Source organism: Apis dorsata, unplaced genomic scaffold (assembly GCF_000469605.1).
Source record: "Apis dorsata unplaced genomic scaffold, Apis dorsata 1.3 scaffold_227, whole genome shotgun sequence".
Lineage (NCBI taxonomy): Eukaryota > Metazoa > Arthropoda > Insecta > Hymenoptera > Apidae > Apis > Apis dorsata.
In genome coordinates, this window is record NW_006263509.1 from 767,637 (window position 1) to 783,694 (window position 16,058).

A 16,058-nucleotide genomic window follows, 5' to 3' on the forward strand; every position below is an offset into this window, starting at 1 on the left:
AATTAATTAAAAAATGAAGTCTCGTGGAGGAGTAATTTACGTGGAAATGTATATTTTATTTTTGCGGTCGTAACGAAGGCATTGAATTCGTAGGAAAAAAAAAAAAAAAAGAAAAGAAAAGAAAAAAGGAAAAAAGGAAAAAGAAGAAAGGAAAATTGAAAAATTTTATGAGATGATAAATGCATTTCGATTTTTTTCCCGAAACGTTTGAAATTCGTATCGATATCATCGTATACGTTATCGTTAATTAATATTGCCAATTCGTTATTAAACCTCGACATTCCAACTTAATAGTACAATTCAATATTACACGATTCGATATTTTGTATCACGGATTACGGCTCGAATATAATTAATCGTAATTTATTAATGAAATGTAATTTATGAAAATTTTGTATTGTAACCGAGTAGACAGGTAGTACAATTCAATAATACGTCGCCTTTGTTGAAATCCTGTCCCACGTGTAAATATTACAACGTATCTTAATATCGCAACGGAATGAAAAGCTTTCAACGTTCATCCAAATTTTAAATCGTATCCTCTTCGAAATTCTTTATTATCCCGTTTTATATTCCGCGTCTTTTTTTTTTTTTTTTTCTTCTTTTTCATCCGTCTATTTTATAATGAAAAAGAAAAAAAATAGAAGAATAATGGAAACAGTATTCGAAAAGAAGTAACAAAAACTCGATCATGGAGATTTGTTTAATAACATAAGCAGATATCGCGTCCGACACACATACATACACGCACACACGTTGTAAAAACATCGGATTACTCGCAGCAAATTTTAAATCTCGCGTCAGATTTAAATTATTCCCGTACGAATTTGTTTAATACGAATTTATAGCGCGGAGATAACAATCTCGTTTAAATCGAATGTTGGCGTGTGACGAACGAAAAGATGATCCTAAATAATATTTAATAACCGTGAAATATGTTTTTTTTTTTCTTTTAATCAATTTAACAAAAATTCAAACGATCGAATGCTACTTTTCCACCAGTGAAGAAGTCGAAAATTGTTTTAAAAATGTAACGTAATGGGATGATCGATCGCCTTTCCATGGCTGGATGGAATTTAATAATAAACCCTGTAATTCCGAATCGTTTGAAATTCACTTCGGTTTTTAGTCTCTGATAAAATCGTCCGCAATCGGTGCAGATCGAGGGAAAGATTTCAATTCCAAGAAGGGAAATAATGAGAAAGAAACGAAACAATTTTACTTTCGAAACTCGCACGAATATTCGTTCGAGAGTTATATAAAAGAGTTATATAAATCAACCTGCGAACATAGAACCCACTTTCAACTTTTAATTGCCGTTTATCCTACGAAAAAAAAAAAAACTCTAATTTCACAAACTAGATACCAAATATTAAATAATCTTGATGGAATTCGTGATGGAAAAAGAAGAAATTTCTCTTTTTAATTCTCTCTCTAAAAACTCTACACTTGCGTATTTATTAAACATTTTAAATACTTTTAAATGTATATGCAACCTCGCGAAGGAATTCGATTTTTTCCTCCGTAAGAAATAAAAAAAAAAAAAAAAATAGAATTTAACTCTTTCTAAAAATAACAGATCCTCTCGATCGCCACGTCCACGATTTGACTACGTACGAAACCCGTCCCCGACGAATCCGAGGAACGAACGCGTGGAAGGAAAATTGGCGAAACGATGGATGGGACGAAATGACGACACAAAAACGGCGTTCCTTGGCCGGGTTGATCGGTGCAAATACGCAGTGCACGAACAAACCGCGTGACTGGCCATCCACGCCCAAGAGTATCGCTCTTATGACGTGTGGTGTACACACCACGTTGCCGTGTGTATATCCCATAATCCCCTGGACGGAAGCTGCCCATTAACCGGCCAATGATGATGCCAACGGACACCCGGGTCAGATCTCCGCCTCCTGGTACCGAGCACGTCACTCGTTTTCGTTCCTCGCCTCGTTTGCCAACGCGTTGCCGTTTCCTCGTCAAAAATTCGTGCAACGAGAACTTGTTCGGGGAGAAGGGATATATAAGACGTTTTTGTCGAGGGGGGGATTAGGAAAAATTAAGAAAAAATTAGAACAAAAGGAGATGGAAAAAATAATTGGAAAAAATCGAAGGAGGCGTTGTTATACGGAGGATGTCCTTCCAAGGTGTCTACACGTTTGAGAATCCCTTTTAGGGGGATAATTCGAAGGATCGAAGGATTTAAACGATTTCCAGCGGATCTTATTTCGAAGAAGCTCGAACTCGCTTCGATCTGTGCTGGCTCCTCTCGCGAATTGGCGATGGACGATCGCTCGATTAAGGTATCCGTGAGTGGAATATCGGATAGAAAAGAAACTGATACGGTTCTGTAATTAATTGCCGACTTTTGGTTTAACTCGAATGAAATAGTCGTATTATAATTATACGTGGTGAAAAAGGACAAGAAAGGAATAATTTGCAAAGAAAATTGTAACATTGCTTGGTTTACGTGAAAATTGGTGTGCCTAGGATTGAAGAGAGAAAAAGTTTAATCGAAACGTTTGATATATCCGAGTAAAAAAAGAAAAAGATGTATTTTGAAGAGTGATTACGTATCGTTGACACAGTTGCACGGTGGATGCAAGAAAAGTGTGTCGTTATGCTCCCTCCTGTGTACCCCACTGATAATCTCAGTGTCGTTGATTAATCGAGCGAACGGCTAAGTTTCTTGATACGCAGTGACATCAATAAGCGATGACCAGTGATCACGCGAGTGCACGTCGTTGTTCCGCCTCGCAGTTTCGTAACGAGTATCTCGCGAGTGACAGAGGAAACCGCCAAAGGATCTACATGGATCGGTACGTGGTTCTTTTTATTTTTTATGAAAAAAATTATTATTTTATTATCTCGTTCCACGAGTATATTTTTACGAGTGATTTTTAACTTAGAAATGATTTTCTTTTTTTTTTTCTTTTCTTTTATGTTAAAAAAGTTGTCGAGAAAATCTTATTAAAAATTTATTCGTTGAATAGATTCTCTTTATTGTAATAAACAGAGTTTTGTATCCCCACGGGGAAAGTTTCTTGTTTTGTTTAAAAAAAAAAAAAAAAAGTATCTCGTTTCAAATAATGGCTTCTTTGTTTAACAAATTTTCTCCGTTTTCACAAAGGAATTTCCGTTTGTTAAAAATATTCCTCATTTATTAAACAATTAGCAACAACTTTTTGCTAGAAAAAAAGTTTTTAGCGAATTCTCTATTCCATCGAGAAACCTTGTTTGCGTTTGAAACAACGTTGTGTTACGCTAAACGTTACACTAACGAACAATACTTTTTACATTACGGAAAATTAAAAGAATCTATTTTATTAAAAAAAACAAAAAAAGAACAAAAAAATTCTCTCTTCTCGTAAACGAATTTTTAATTCGATTGTGTTCAACTGCGTAAAATAAATACGTAAAAAATCTGTAATGTCTTAAAATAAAATATCAAAAAGGATGAATGGTGAACTTTATGAGGGAAACTTTGTGACGAAATATTTTTTTTTCGCGTACGCTATTAATTCTCCTATAATTCTTTTCGCTCGCATTCTTTTTATGCCTCGACAAAGAAACTTTTACTTCGATTTACTGTAACGTCGCCCTAAGCTCTGTCGAAGTTATACGTGGAAGAGAGGAAAAAAAAAAAAAATACAAGATGGCAGTAAAAAGAGCAGGGGATGAAAACGATAGCACACTTGGGTGTCGGGAGCACGTCCAGGGACATATATTTTTGGAAACTTTTCCTTCGAATTCTTCCAGCCAAGTTACGACGCACGAATCAAATTATAAAAAGTAAATAAACACATTTTTGTATAAAAACGAAAAAAAAAAAAACACATTCGATAGTATTTTCGTTTTGTTTTTTTATTTTTTTTTTATCAAAAATATCGTTTTACGCGCGGCTCATAGAAACTTCTCTCGAGCGTACTTCACCGTGTAAAAAAACTCCAAAACTGTTGAATCGACATAGCAGAAATTCGTATGGGAAAAAACGTGGCGCGAAAAACAAATGTCGAAGCGAAGGTGAACTCCTGGGATAAATGGAAAATTGGAATTAATATTTTATGGCAACGATAATCGTTGTTATAAAGAAAAACGATATTTAGAGGGAAAAGAAGGAAAATGTATGGTACGAATGAAATAGAAGTGAAATGACAAGGAAAGAAATCTCGTTTAATAAATAATGAAAGACACAATTTCTTCCTGTGTTAATTTATCGTTCATCGAAACTCGTTCGTCATTTGTTCGAAACATTACATCGGCACCAATATCAATCGTCTCGACCGATATCGCTCGTTTTCACAGTCAATACACATTTTTCCACGATTGCACACAATTCGCACACCGTTCACTGATCAATTGGAACAATTGGATCAATTAGAACAATGCTTGTTTATCGAAACGTCGTCTCGACGAAAATAAATTATTATTCAAGAGTGTGACACTTGTTAAATAAATTTTACACGGAATAATACGTGAAACGAATCAACAATTTCAATTCTATTCTCGCGATCTTAACGACTCGGTGTTGATCCAAACTCAACGAAACTGGCCGAGTTTTATCTTTGAGGAAAAAAAAAAAAAAACTCTGACTCAATGGAATAAATTCTTCGAATATGAAATAAAATATAAGGGAAAAGTTGTAAATTCGTTCGCGATTGAGAAGGATCTTCGAGCAATTCGAAAAACATCTTAACTTAATCATCGAAGCAAAGATTGTAATAATTAAAATTATTTATTAAAAGTTATCGAGATTAGTAATTTTTTTTTGTTTTTCTTTTATGCAAAATACGAAGCAATATTTTTCCTATCTGCATTAATCTGTTCTCAAAGATCTACATTATACAAATATATCTCGATTTTTCTTCGAATGCATGAATAACAAATTTTTTATAACAGGTTGATAAAAATATAAATATTTTTGCAATCGTAAAATGAGATAATCAAAGCGTGAAATAATGTTGTTGCTTTCGTGATTCGTAAATCGACTTGTTTTCTACAGATGCTTGTGATATCTCTGAACAGAGAGATCATAGCTAATTATGAAATTTCCTGCCGAGTTAATTACGGCCACTCGTAATTGTAAAGAGTACCGCGTTTCACGATCGTGTTTAATTGGAAAACCGAGAATGATATTTCACCCGGTATTTGCTACCTAAAGTAAACGATCGATCCAGTGTCCTCCTATAAAATCTATTCGAACAATCGGTCGACGAAAAAAGTTAATTCGAATTCGATATAATAATATTTAAAATATAAAACGATTCTGACTCTCCCTCCCTCTCTTTCTCTCTTCCTCTCCCCCATATTTAATCCATGAAATATTTAACGAGAAAAATCAAAGTTAATTCCATTTAATTGAAAAATTAAAAATTACCCTCCTATAGCTTTAAAACTAACGATCTCTTCAAAGAATAGAATCGATGTACCTATACACGAACGCATAAATTTAATTGAACCCAATGTAAATAAAAAGATAATAATAAGAAGGGAAGAAAATAAAAGAAATAAACCGATATTTTTCCAGACTCGGTGTACCGGTGCACCGCGGAAGAGCGAACAATGGATATGAGAAGAGCAGAGGCTAAGTAGCAGGCTGCAGGTACAGGAACGGAGAGGGCGAAGCAACAGGAAAGAAAGAGCGGATCGAGCGAGAAGGAACCGAAGAAGAAGAAGAAGAAGAAGAAGAAGAAGAAATCGAACGAAAAATCTTTCCTTTCGAACGAGAAGTCAAATCTAACGACAGAAGAAAGAAAGAAGGGAAAAAAGAACGGAAGAACGGGGCAAGTAACAAGTATCTTCAGGAAGAAGAATAAAAGACGAAAAATTTGGAGAAATTTAAAGAAGGGAAGAGAAGAGCGGATAGAAAGAGAAAGAGAGGAAAAATGAAGGAGATCGGATTATGGACGCTTATTTGGACAGTGAGTGTAATAACGGGTATGGGCGTTGCACAAACATCGCAACTATGCCCATCTCACACCGAAATCTCGCCCTGTTCCTGCACCCTGAAGAAATCCGGATTGGACATCATATGCGAGTACACGGATCTATCGCACATCTCCAATGTGATGACCTCTCTCAAAGGAAGGACCAACACTGTCATCTTCTATCTCAGGCTCAGGCACAACAATCTGCCCAAATTGCAGCCTTACGTGTTCCTCGGCCTCGACATCCGCCATTTGACCATCCACAACAGCAGCCTGGCGAAGCTCGAGGAATCGTCCTTGAGTTCCGTCGGTGAGAAAATATCGTTTTTTCAGAGTATCTCGTAATTCCCTTCCCCCAAATTGGTCGATTATAATTTTTGCATTATATCGATCTTGATATTCCATTTGATTGCCAACGAAAGTGCGATTCGCGTGAAATCTTTTGATTTGTTTGGAAAGGAAAAATTGAAAGATCCATTGCTCATGACGCGTTCAGTGTTATGGAAAATAATGAAAAGTTAATTACGATCGTGAAAAGGAAGGAATCAAGAGTTGAGGAAGAATAAAGAATTAGGAATTTTAATGGAGGATTAATTTTTAACATGTTTGTTAAATTTAATTTGGTAGGAAGTGGGCTGACGCAATTAGACCTCTCGCAAAACGCTTTGGCCTCGATCCCGTCTAGCGCGTTGAAGGAGCTTCACCATCTACTTATCTTGAATTTGAACCGCAACAAGATCAAGGCCATCCATAAAAATGCTTTCGATGGATTGGACACACTCGAGATTCTTTCCCTCTACGAGAACGAGATCTCCATCATAGAAGAGGACGCCTTCACAGGATTGCACGAGTAAATTTCTCAATTTTCTCTTCTGCTTAACAATCCTTTTATTTTCTACTCTTTCAATTTTCTCCCCGCACTAGAGATAAATATTAAGTATAATTTATACTTATATGTATACGTATATCGCGAATTTTGAATCCACAGATCGATGAGAGAAAGATTAGTTAATTAACGATTAAATAATAATATCTATCTATTAATCTCGTTGAATGTTAAACAAGCTAGCGAACAAATTGCAAATAAAAGAAAAAGAAAAAACTATGATGGAAATTATAGTCGAAAGCTGAGGAGATTGAATCTGGGAGGAAACGAGTTGACCAAAGTGCCGACGCAAGCGCTCCGCACTCTGAATATGTTGAAAAAGTTGGAGATGCAAGAGAATAGGATCGCTTCCATTCAGGAAGGTGATTTTGAAGGTACGTCTACTTTCATTTCCGCTCCCCGCACAATCCTCATCCGAGATTCCTTCTCGCGCATTATTACTATTCGAAATATCATCCTCGCTTGATCATCTCTCTCGAATATAATAAACGATTCTCGTTAGATAAATTATATTTAGATAAATTATTTCTGAAAACCAAATTCGTATAAATATTTGTTCTATTTATCGTATTATATTACAAATCCGCGTGACACGAATAAAATATAATAGTTAATCCCATTTTTCATCGTCTCGGAATGAAAATGGATGAAAAATTAATTTCGCGTAAAATTTGATCGATCGAGCAAGCTCGATATTCTTCCACTTCGGAATCGGCTCGTGCGATAATCCCATCATCCGTTCACGAACGCGAAAATCTATTACGTTGCATACCGATAAAAATCCTCTGAAACGAAACGTATAAATTGACTTACGGCTACGCATCGAAATTGATACAGAGAAACGTTATATAATCCTTGTGTGTATCGTAGAAACATATCGACGAGCCTGCTAAACTATTCCCTTTCTTTCCCGTGTTCTTTTTCTTTTTTTTTTTTTCAGGCCTGGAAAGCCTGGACTCGTTAGGATTGGCGCACAATCGGCTCCGCGAGGTACCCACCCGTGTCTTCTCCCACATGACGCAATTAAACTCTTTGGAACTGGACGGGAATCAAATTACCCACGTGGATCCGAATGCGTTCATCGGTCTCGAGGGTAAGCTTAATCACCATTTCCACGCGATTCCTTTGACCAACGGCCACGGTATGCAATTTGAAACGTTATTATTATTTCTGCCGTTCGGTTCAACGTCCCTCCCTGTGTAACGTCCATTAATCCCACTGATTTTCCATTAAACGTTTACGACGAGAAATCCGTCTATCCCTCCAGTTTCGCGTTTCAAACTCGCGACGCGACTAAACACCCCTAACAATGATCCAAATTATTAGAGACAGTTTACGGTTTTGTAACTGGTTAATCGGTTTGTCCGACTCGGGGATAATTACGCGAAATGAAATTAAATCAAATTACAGTGTCGAGTACTTTATACTTTGTATATAGAGAAACGTTAAATGGTAGGGGAGGAAGGTGAATGATTTGTAGAATTTTTTGAACTTTTTTTTTTCTATTTTGTAATAAAGAAGAAGGAAAAAAGGAAGAAGGGTAGGGAGAATGGAAGTGAAATATTTCTATAATAAATTATTAGAATATTTTAATTCTTATAATTTATTAATATTATTAATGAAAGTATTATCTCTTTTTTTATGTCATAAACTTAACGTTTCTTCGTATCCTACAAAGGATATTTTTATGTTTTTTAATTTTAAAAATTTCTCTGCTGGAGATATAACCAGAATAAAAATTTGTAATGTAAATTTGGAATAGTAATTGGTTCGTTTAACACTTGATAATTCGTCGATGAATGGATGAAAATTTTAAAATACATTCGCGAATAAATAAAAATTGGTGCAAAGAGTAGTTGCTTTTTGCGAACACGGTGGTTAAAAAAAAAATAATAATAATTCGAAAATTTTTGAAAAATTGCCACTCGGATAAAATTCTGTTTGCTAATGTTCAACGAAGTCCGTTCGTTTGGACTACAAACGAGTTTTCGACCCGATTCGATTCGTTACAATTCTAGAATAGAACCCGGGGAAAAACTTGAAATTTGCATGTTCGACCAACGTTGAGTTGCAACGGCGATTCCTGCAAAGCGATCGTATACGATTTTTGTAATCTTTTAAAAAAAAATAGCGCGATTTATAATTAATGGAAATTACATTTCCTTTGCATTATAAAATATCCCTCTTGATATCCATTTTAAAAACGTTGATTATCGAGATTGACGAAGATAAAGGAACAAGATGTATTCGAAAAATAAACTTTTCCGATAATCGATCGATGGCAACACCAATTCAAGCGAGTCATACTTTGTTGTAAACAACAAAAAATCGTTAGAAAAACCATTTTTACGCGTTGCATACCGTTCACGGTACAAATATTTGCATATTTATGGGTTTCCACGTAATCCTTCTTTAATAGGTATTATTTGCTCTAAATTACTTTTTTCGCGATTATCCTGAATATCCCCTCCTCTTCCCCTTCCCTTTCGCAGCAACCGATCCTTTCTCGAGGAAAAAGATTATTCGCAAAGACGAATCGCAAAATTTCCATTGAGCAATTGAACAATTTTTCCAAAGAATGAATAATTTTAAGGCGCGATTAATTTAAACAAAACTCTAAAAAACTAGGTATATAAGAGCTTATCCATACGTTGCCTTACTCTCGGCGATTAATTATCATCCTAATTAATTCTGGTTAATTTATAAACACGTGCTCGATGCACCATGTCATCGATGGAAATGCTCATGCATATTTTATTTTAATTCCATTACAGAGAACCTGCAATATTTGCGACTGGGCGATAATAATTTACACTCGGTGCCGAGCGATGCGTTACGCCGTCTGCATCGATTACGTCACCTCGATTTAAAGGCCAATAACATTACCGCGCTCTCGGAGGACGCTTTCACCGGATACGGGGACTCCATTACGTTTCTCAACCTCCAGAAGAACTTGTAATTCCCTATTATTTCCTATTTAACGAATATTTCTCCACAATTTTATTTTATTCATTTCTCTCTCTCTCTCTCTCTCTCTCTCTCTCTCTCTTTCTCCTTTTTATTTTTTCATCATAGAGGAGACGTTTCTTTCTTTCTGTTTCCCAGGATCAAAATATTGCCACCGGTGGTCTTCGAAAATTTGAACTCGTTGGAAACGTTGAATCTGCAAAACAACAAGCTCGTGCACATACCGGAGGAGGTGACTGAAAATATCGTGGATACATTGCGACACATCGATATCACGGGTAAATGTCAAGGAGTTCGTTTCCTATTTATCTATAGCGTGCGGTGGAAAAGTTTATCAATTTTTAATTTTTCGCGATACCTCGGCTAGAGGTATATTGTTGAAACACGATAAGATAGGTTTATCTCGAGCCAATGAATTTGAAATTATGAAGGGAATATGAGGAGTAGGAAGGAAGAAAAGTTATTTTTTTTTTTTTTTCTCAATCTTTTTCTTCCACAGACAATCCTCTGGTTTGCGACTGTGAGCTACGATGGTATTCCATTTGGTTGGGAAATCTACGCGACAAGGATGACGAGAGGATGTCGAGGAAGCACACGGTGTGCACCATGGTCAGCGAGAACCGAGAGTATTCTGTTCAGAATATACCGTTGGAGAGAATGGGTTGCGTCGGGAAGAACGCTGGAAGAACCTCGTCGATGGGCACCTGTCACGTTTACACCGATACGATGTTACGATTACTGATCGTCGCCGTTGCTATACTCTAACTGCGATGTCCGATCGTGTGATGCGCTCGGACACCTCAGTTTCCTCAAACGCGAACCTGTGTCCCCCTGATTCGCGCGAAAATTCTTTACCGACGCCGTTTTTCCTTCCGTTTTTCGAAACCGCGTTCCTCGAATTCATTATCTTTGTTTTTATCGTCGAACAATCGTGTCACGGTCGCGGAGACGTGACACGATTGAACGATCGATATCTATTTTTCATTATTCGCGATTTTAAGCTTTGACAATGTTGATAGAAGTATAAGTAAGAGAAAACTGATCGATCGTAGAACGTCGATTAAGTTAAATTAAATTGTGAGAAGAATTAAGTATCTTGCAAAAATCAACGTAAATCGATCTTTTTTTCGTTGGAAGATAAATGATTCGTCAGATCATTTTTGAAAAATATTTATGAACCATCATGAAATTTTTTGTTTGGAATACGAAAATAACCATGTGATTCATAACGATCAACAATCGACGAGTATTTTGACATATTGATCACGATATCGTTCGATCGAAAATTGAAGGATAATACGATTGAATCATGGCGGCCATAATTATCTCGATCGTCTGATCGATTAAATTTCGATCGTAGCGTTCGATTCTAATGTAAATCGAAAACCACGCTCGAACGGTGTAATAAAAGGGAGAAAGGAAAAAAACTCGAACGATAACAGGGTGAAAAAAGGCCCTAGTAGTAAATGTACAAGCCTTTTTCATCGAACGTATACATATCAAGATCGTTGCCAAGTATTTTATGGATGTCTGTTAAAGCTCGTGCGAACGCGAGATGCGTAGTATAATTCGATAGAAAATTCGAATGTCTGTAGTTTAGCCATTTTATGATCCACGGACATTCATCTTATACATATCAACCCGTTCCTGGAATCATTGAGACGAAGTCATCGACATTTCTTAATGTTGCACTTCGTACGTCACAGTCTCGTCTAGTAATAATCTAATAAAAAATAGATCGTCACTCTTCAATTTTCATTGTTGCTGAAAGTTACGGAGATATTCAATTAACTAATTTGGCCGGTATACAATATTTTGTAAATTAATTTATCTTATTTATTAATCGTTATTATTTCCCCTTTTTTTTTTGTATCTTGATATATTTATTCCATTTATTGATATTTATTTTCAGAAATATTACTACGATCAAGAAACGATTCGATCGAAACGATCAAAATGGTCAGGATATCGTATAGATCGATTCAAACGAATTCTTCAACTCGTAGTCTTTGGCGGTGATATCTTGAGATCATTCAAATGTTTAACTTCGTTCACAAAGGAGCGGCCAGTCGAAATGAAATAACGACTGCTGATAGAACGTAATATACTCAACAGGAAACCGACACTTGTCAATTCCGGTAGAGCACGATTCATTGAAATGGCTCGTCGCTTCTGTTTTGTGATCCTCCACTGCTACTCTAAACGTCGACACTTATACACGCGTCATAAAATTACAACCGCCTTTCAGCAACGCCGCAAGATGAAACGATAAAATGATAGTGTACGTCGCAGTTACGCTTTTGCCGCACGATCTTTAATTTCAACTAGATGTTTTTAAGTTCCCCTTCTCCAAGCAACACGCGGATTGTGACGTGCGAACACGTAATGCTTCTATCTTCGAGTTGCGAAACGTGTTCGAAGTTAATTCGAAACTTGGCGTGTCAAAGATAACTGTAATATTTTTCGACGGACAAGAGAAATTCGATTGTTATTACGAAACGAAGAAAGTATAAAGACAAATCCTGCATTGTAATATTATATTGTCAGATATAGAAGTATATGTATAATTTTAAGACTCGGTTACAAGAAGTATGTTGATGAAAACTTAGTAAAACACCATCGAACACCTTTCGTACACTATATCGCGTGAGATATTGAAAATACGTTCACAAAAACGTAGTATCGTAAAAGCGTTACACACAAGGAAAGTAAATTGTGTTTTACTATTCGATAATTAATATAGAATAATAAAAGAGTAATAATGTTAAGGCATTAATATTACGAGTAATACTTGCATACCGAAATTAGGTTAATAATAATGTTACGTCGTGACGCGAACCATTATTCTAATAAAAATCGAAGGAGATCTTGAAAACTTTTGTTTTTAAAAATTTTGTTTTTAAATATATAGCTCTACTGAATAATTTTAATCATTTTAACAATTTTAATCAATTGTTTTGTATAGATTATTATTATTATTTAATTAAGTAAAATTCTTAATATTAATATTCAATAAATTCCAATAAATGCTATTTTTTTACCATGATACTCTTTTATATGAAAATTAAAATTATCTCCTTCGATTAAGAAAAAAAGGTTCGTGCCAAATCACACAACACACACATATCATTTATACGCCCAAAATTTTACCTGTAAAAAAATAGTTAAGGCTTCATTGATATAATCTCTAAAGATCGTATATATATCGTAAACGTATGAGATTTAAGAGAATTTATTTGTTAATATATATATATAATATATGTATGTTACATATATACACATTATTACGATCATCAAAGATATATTATATACTTATATATTATATATATACATATACGCATTGGATGTTTTTTCTAAGAAGTTTCATCGATATGAAAATATCAAGATGTTATTTACATATTATTGTTACAAGCGAATCATTCGATTATGGATTAATTAATTGCACCATTTATTTGATATTTATCCAATATTAATTTTCCTCTAAAAAATTTTCTTTGATAATAAAAATTTAATTCGAATAGATATTAAGTTTGATTTACGATACGCCGAGTGGAATTCTTTGCAGGCCCTACATATAGCTTAGAATCCGCGGAAGGCATATCAAAAATAATTTTTTCCAAATATTAAATTAATATCAATTATTATATTTAAATTTCTAGTAAAACATTCGCTTGAACAATAGAATGTGAACGATCATAAGTTGACAAAAAATATCAGTAGATACAGAAATAAAGAAAATAGTAACGTTAGCATAGATGCACTTATCCAGTGAGACAGGAGTTTAGATCCCAAGATTAAAGACTGAATCGAAGGGAAAAAGTAGAAAAATATACAAACATATTTGTTATGATATTAATTGTAAAAATACATTCTTAACTTTCTATTTCATTTTATTTATCGATAATAGTATATTTATTTAGAAATTTAAAAAAAAATTTGATATAATTAATTTGATACATTGATAATTTAACATATGATAATTATAAATTTATTCTTAATTTCTATATTGATATATAGTACTAGCGATAAAGAACACCGGGACTCCTGACTCAGTGTAGTGAAACATATCCTTTTTAGGTGATCGTAGAACGATGAAATGGGTTAGTCACTTGCGCATATTCGCGTTGAAGGCACCCAAAGAACCATGTCGAGACATATCTCTGATGGCCGTAAGTTTTAGTCTTGCCGGCTGCGTTGTTATTATTACTAATTATTATAAGCGGTATTTTTGTACAGTGTCTTACAGTGATCGAGTCGTTGCAAGCGCAGCCGACGAGCCATTCACGGCATAGCCATATTATACATAATATAAATATATACACATATTTATTTCAATTATATTATAGCGCGTAATACTCTGATAATCTCTCTTTAACATAATACATACAGAGATGCGTATACACATATATTAAACATAAATTAAAAAAGACATTAATTTAACAAAACCAAAAAAAAAAAAAAAAATGAATGAACAAGTAAAACATATAAAGAATATAAATAAGTCAAAAAATCCTCTTTACACCTGAAAGACCGAGCTATGCTCTATTTCCCAAATCTCTGTCTCTCTTTGTTTTTACCGTATTTCGGTGGATATCTTCGCTTTAATATATCTCGGTGCTCTCTCATACTGTCCGCTTCGTTACTTATTAGACTTATTTGAACTTTTCTCACTTTAGAATTATTGCATACGCTGATTATAACACATACAAACATAGACACGTTTACACAAGCATGCAAGCATATAATTTTACAAGCATAGGATACACGTATAATAGATTCTACGGATATATTACTGTATATGTTATTTCTTTTTTGATTAAGATATAAATAATTAATCTGTATAAGGAACATACAAAGATCGTCTGAAATAGGAATGAGAAACAAGTATTGGTACATATGCGTGCATTTATCACAAGAAATACATACATATACATGTACACACGCACACAGGAAATTTATGCCTAATAAACTGACATATCGGTGTTATAACGTATAAATATAAATATGAATATAAATATATAAATATAAATATTATATAAAACACAGATACACATGAAATTCGTCTGTATATGTCTATAAATATTGTTACATATATATATATATATATGTATATATATATATAATATATATATATATATTTATATATATGGTCATTATAATGATAATGATTACGTGATATGTATTATGAAACATCTTTTTCTCGCAACCAGTCCGCGATACGGGCATCTACTCAGATTCTAATGTCTATATGTCATTGTTTATTATGTCGTTAATAATTAACGTGTATATGTGAAACTTTCAAAACGAATAAAAAGTACCTAAGCATATAAATATAATTTTACTTCCATTTTCTTTATAAAAAACTTATCCGTGAGAAAGGAAGAAGGACAGAGATAATGAGAAAATATTGAAATCAACGCCATCTTCAGAGTGCCGCAAATGAAACATACAAAGAAAGGACAGAAAATAAAGAAAAGAAAGTAAGAAAAGGATAGTGATAGGCTAAAAAATTAACTATTAACGCCATCTCTTAAATATTAAAGATATCTCTTCAAAAAGGATAAGATAGAATAAGAATTGAAAATCAGCACCATCTCTTGAATGTTTTTAAAACTTATTTTATTTTTGAAGAGATATTATATCCAAAAGATGGCGCTAATGGTCAATTTTTAATCTATTTCTATCAATTTTCTGTCCTTTCTATATGTGTTTTCTCTGCGGCCATGAAGATGGCTCTGATTTCAATATTTTTATTCTATCTTTGTTCTTTTCTTGTTACGCGTTCTTTTTATCTATACTTATTCTTGGCGAAACGTGAGGTATGAGATGTCACTTTCCACTATTTTTTTTCAAACTACAAAATGTTTTAATTTTTAATTTTTAAAAAATATAGATATTACATTTTCAACTTTATATTAAATGTTTAGAATAATAACTTTGCGAAATATAGCAAAAATGCATTGAATATTAAGCCTTTTCCATCAATATTGTTCATATGTAAAATAAGAGTAAGGTTATTTTATGTGTAACAATTAAATATTATTATTTTGAATGTTATTAATGTGAATTTGAATTAATATATATATATTTTTTTTATAATCGTGTATTTTAATAAACGATAAATTAATTTGATTAATTATTTAATACAAAAATATTATAGTTTTATCTTATAATTTTTTTATTTTATTATAATTTTATTAAAATATGTAAAATATTTCATTTTCATTATTATATAATTAAAAATAAAATAAAATAATATTTATTTATTTATTTATTAG

General features: G+C 33.6%; 2 protein-coding genes across 5 annotated transcripts in view; both read left to right on the top strand.

Moving 5' to 3' along the window:
* The window catches only part of LOC102675043 (slit homolog 1 protein), a 117,594-nt gene extending 106,971 nt beyond the window's left edge, over positions 1-10,623 (top strand). Inside the window, exons 1-8 of one of the 2 annotated variants that reach the window (XM_006615625.2) lie at positions 2,520-2,819; positions 5,528-6,237; positions 6,555-6,777; positions 7,048-7,187; positions 7,754-7,906; positions 9,588-9,768; positions 9,919-10,058; positions 10,280-10,623. In XM_006615625.2, the coding sequence (XP_006615688.1) occupies positions 5,886-6,237; positions 6,555-6,777; positions 7,048-7,187; positions 7,754-7,906; positions 9,588-9,768; positions 9,919-10,058; positions 10,280-10,545 (1,455 nt within the window). In that variant the 5' untranslated portion in view covers positions 2,520-2,819; positions 5,528-5,885 and the 3' untranslated portion in view covers positions 10,546-10,623. Of the gene's footprint in view, positions 1-2,519; positions 2,820-5,527; positions 6,238-6,554; positions 6,778-7,047; positions 7,188-7,753; positions 7,907-9,587; positions 9,769-9,918; positions 10,059-10,279 lie in introns of those variants that run through there. The other variant, XM_031510470.1, reaches the window with a different exon arrangement.
* Positions 10,624-15,473: 4,850 nt separating this feature from the next.
* Positions 15,474-16,058, top strand: part of LOC102676374 (GATA zinc finger domain-containing protein 8-like) — a 3,270-nt gene continuing 2,685 nt past the window's right edge. The window contains exon 1 of one of the 3 annotated variants that reach the window (XM_006615634.2): positions 15,474-15,599. The gene's annotated coding sequence lies outside the window, so the exon portion shown is untranslated. Of the gene's footprint in view, positions 15,899-16,058 lie in introns of all 3 variants that reach the window. The other 2 variants (XM_006615633.2, XM_006615635.2) reach the window with 2 other exon arrangements.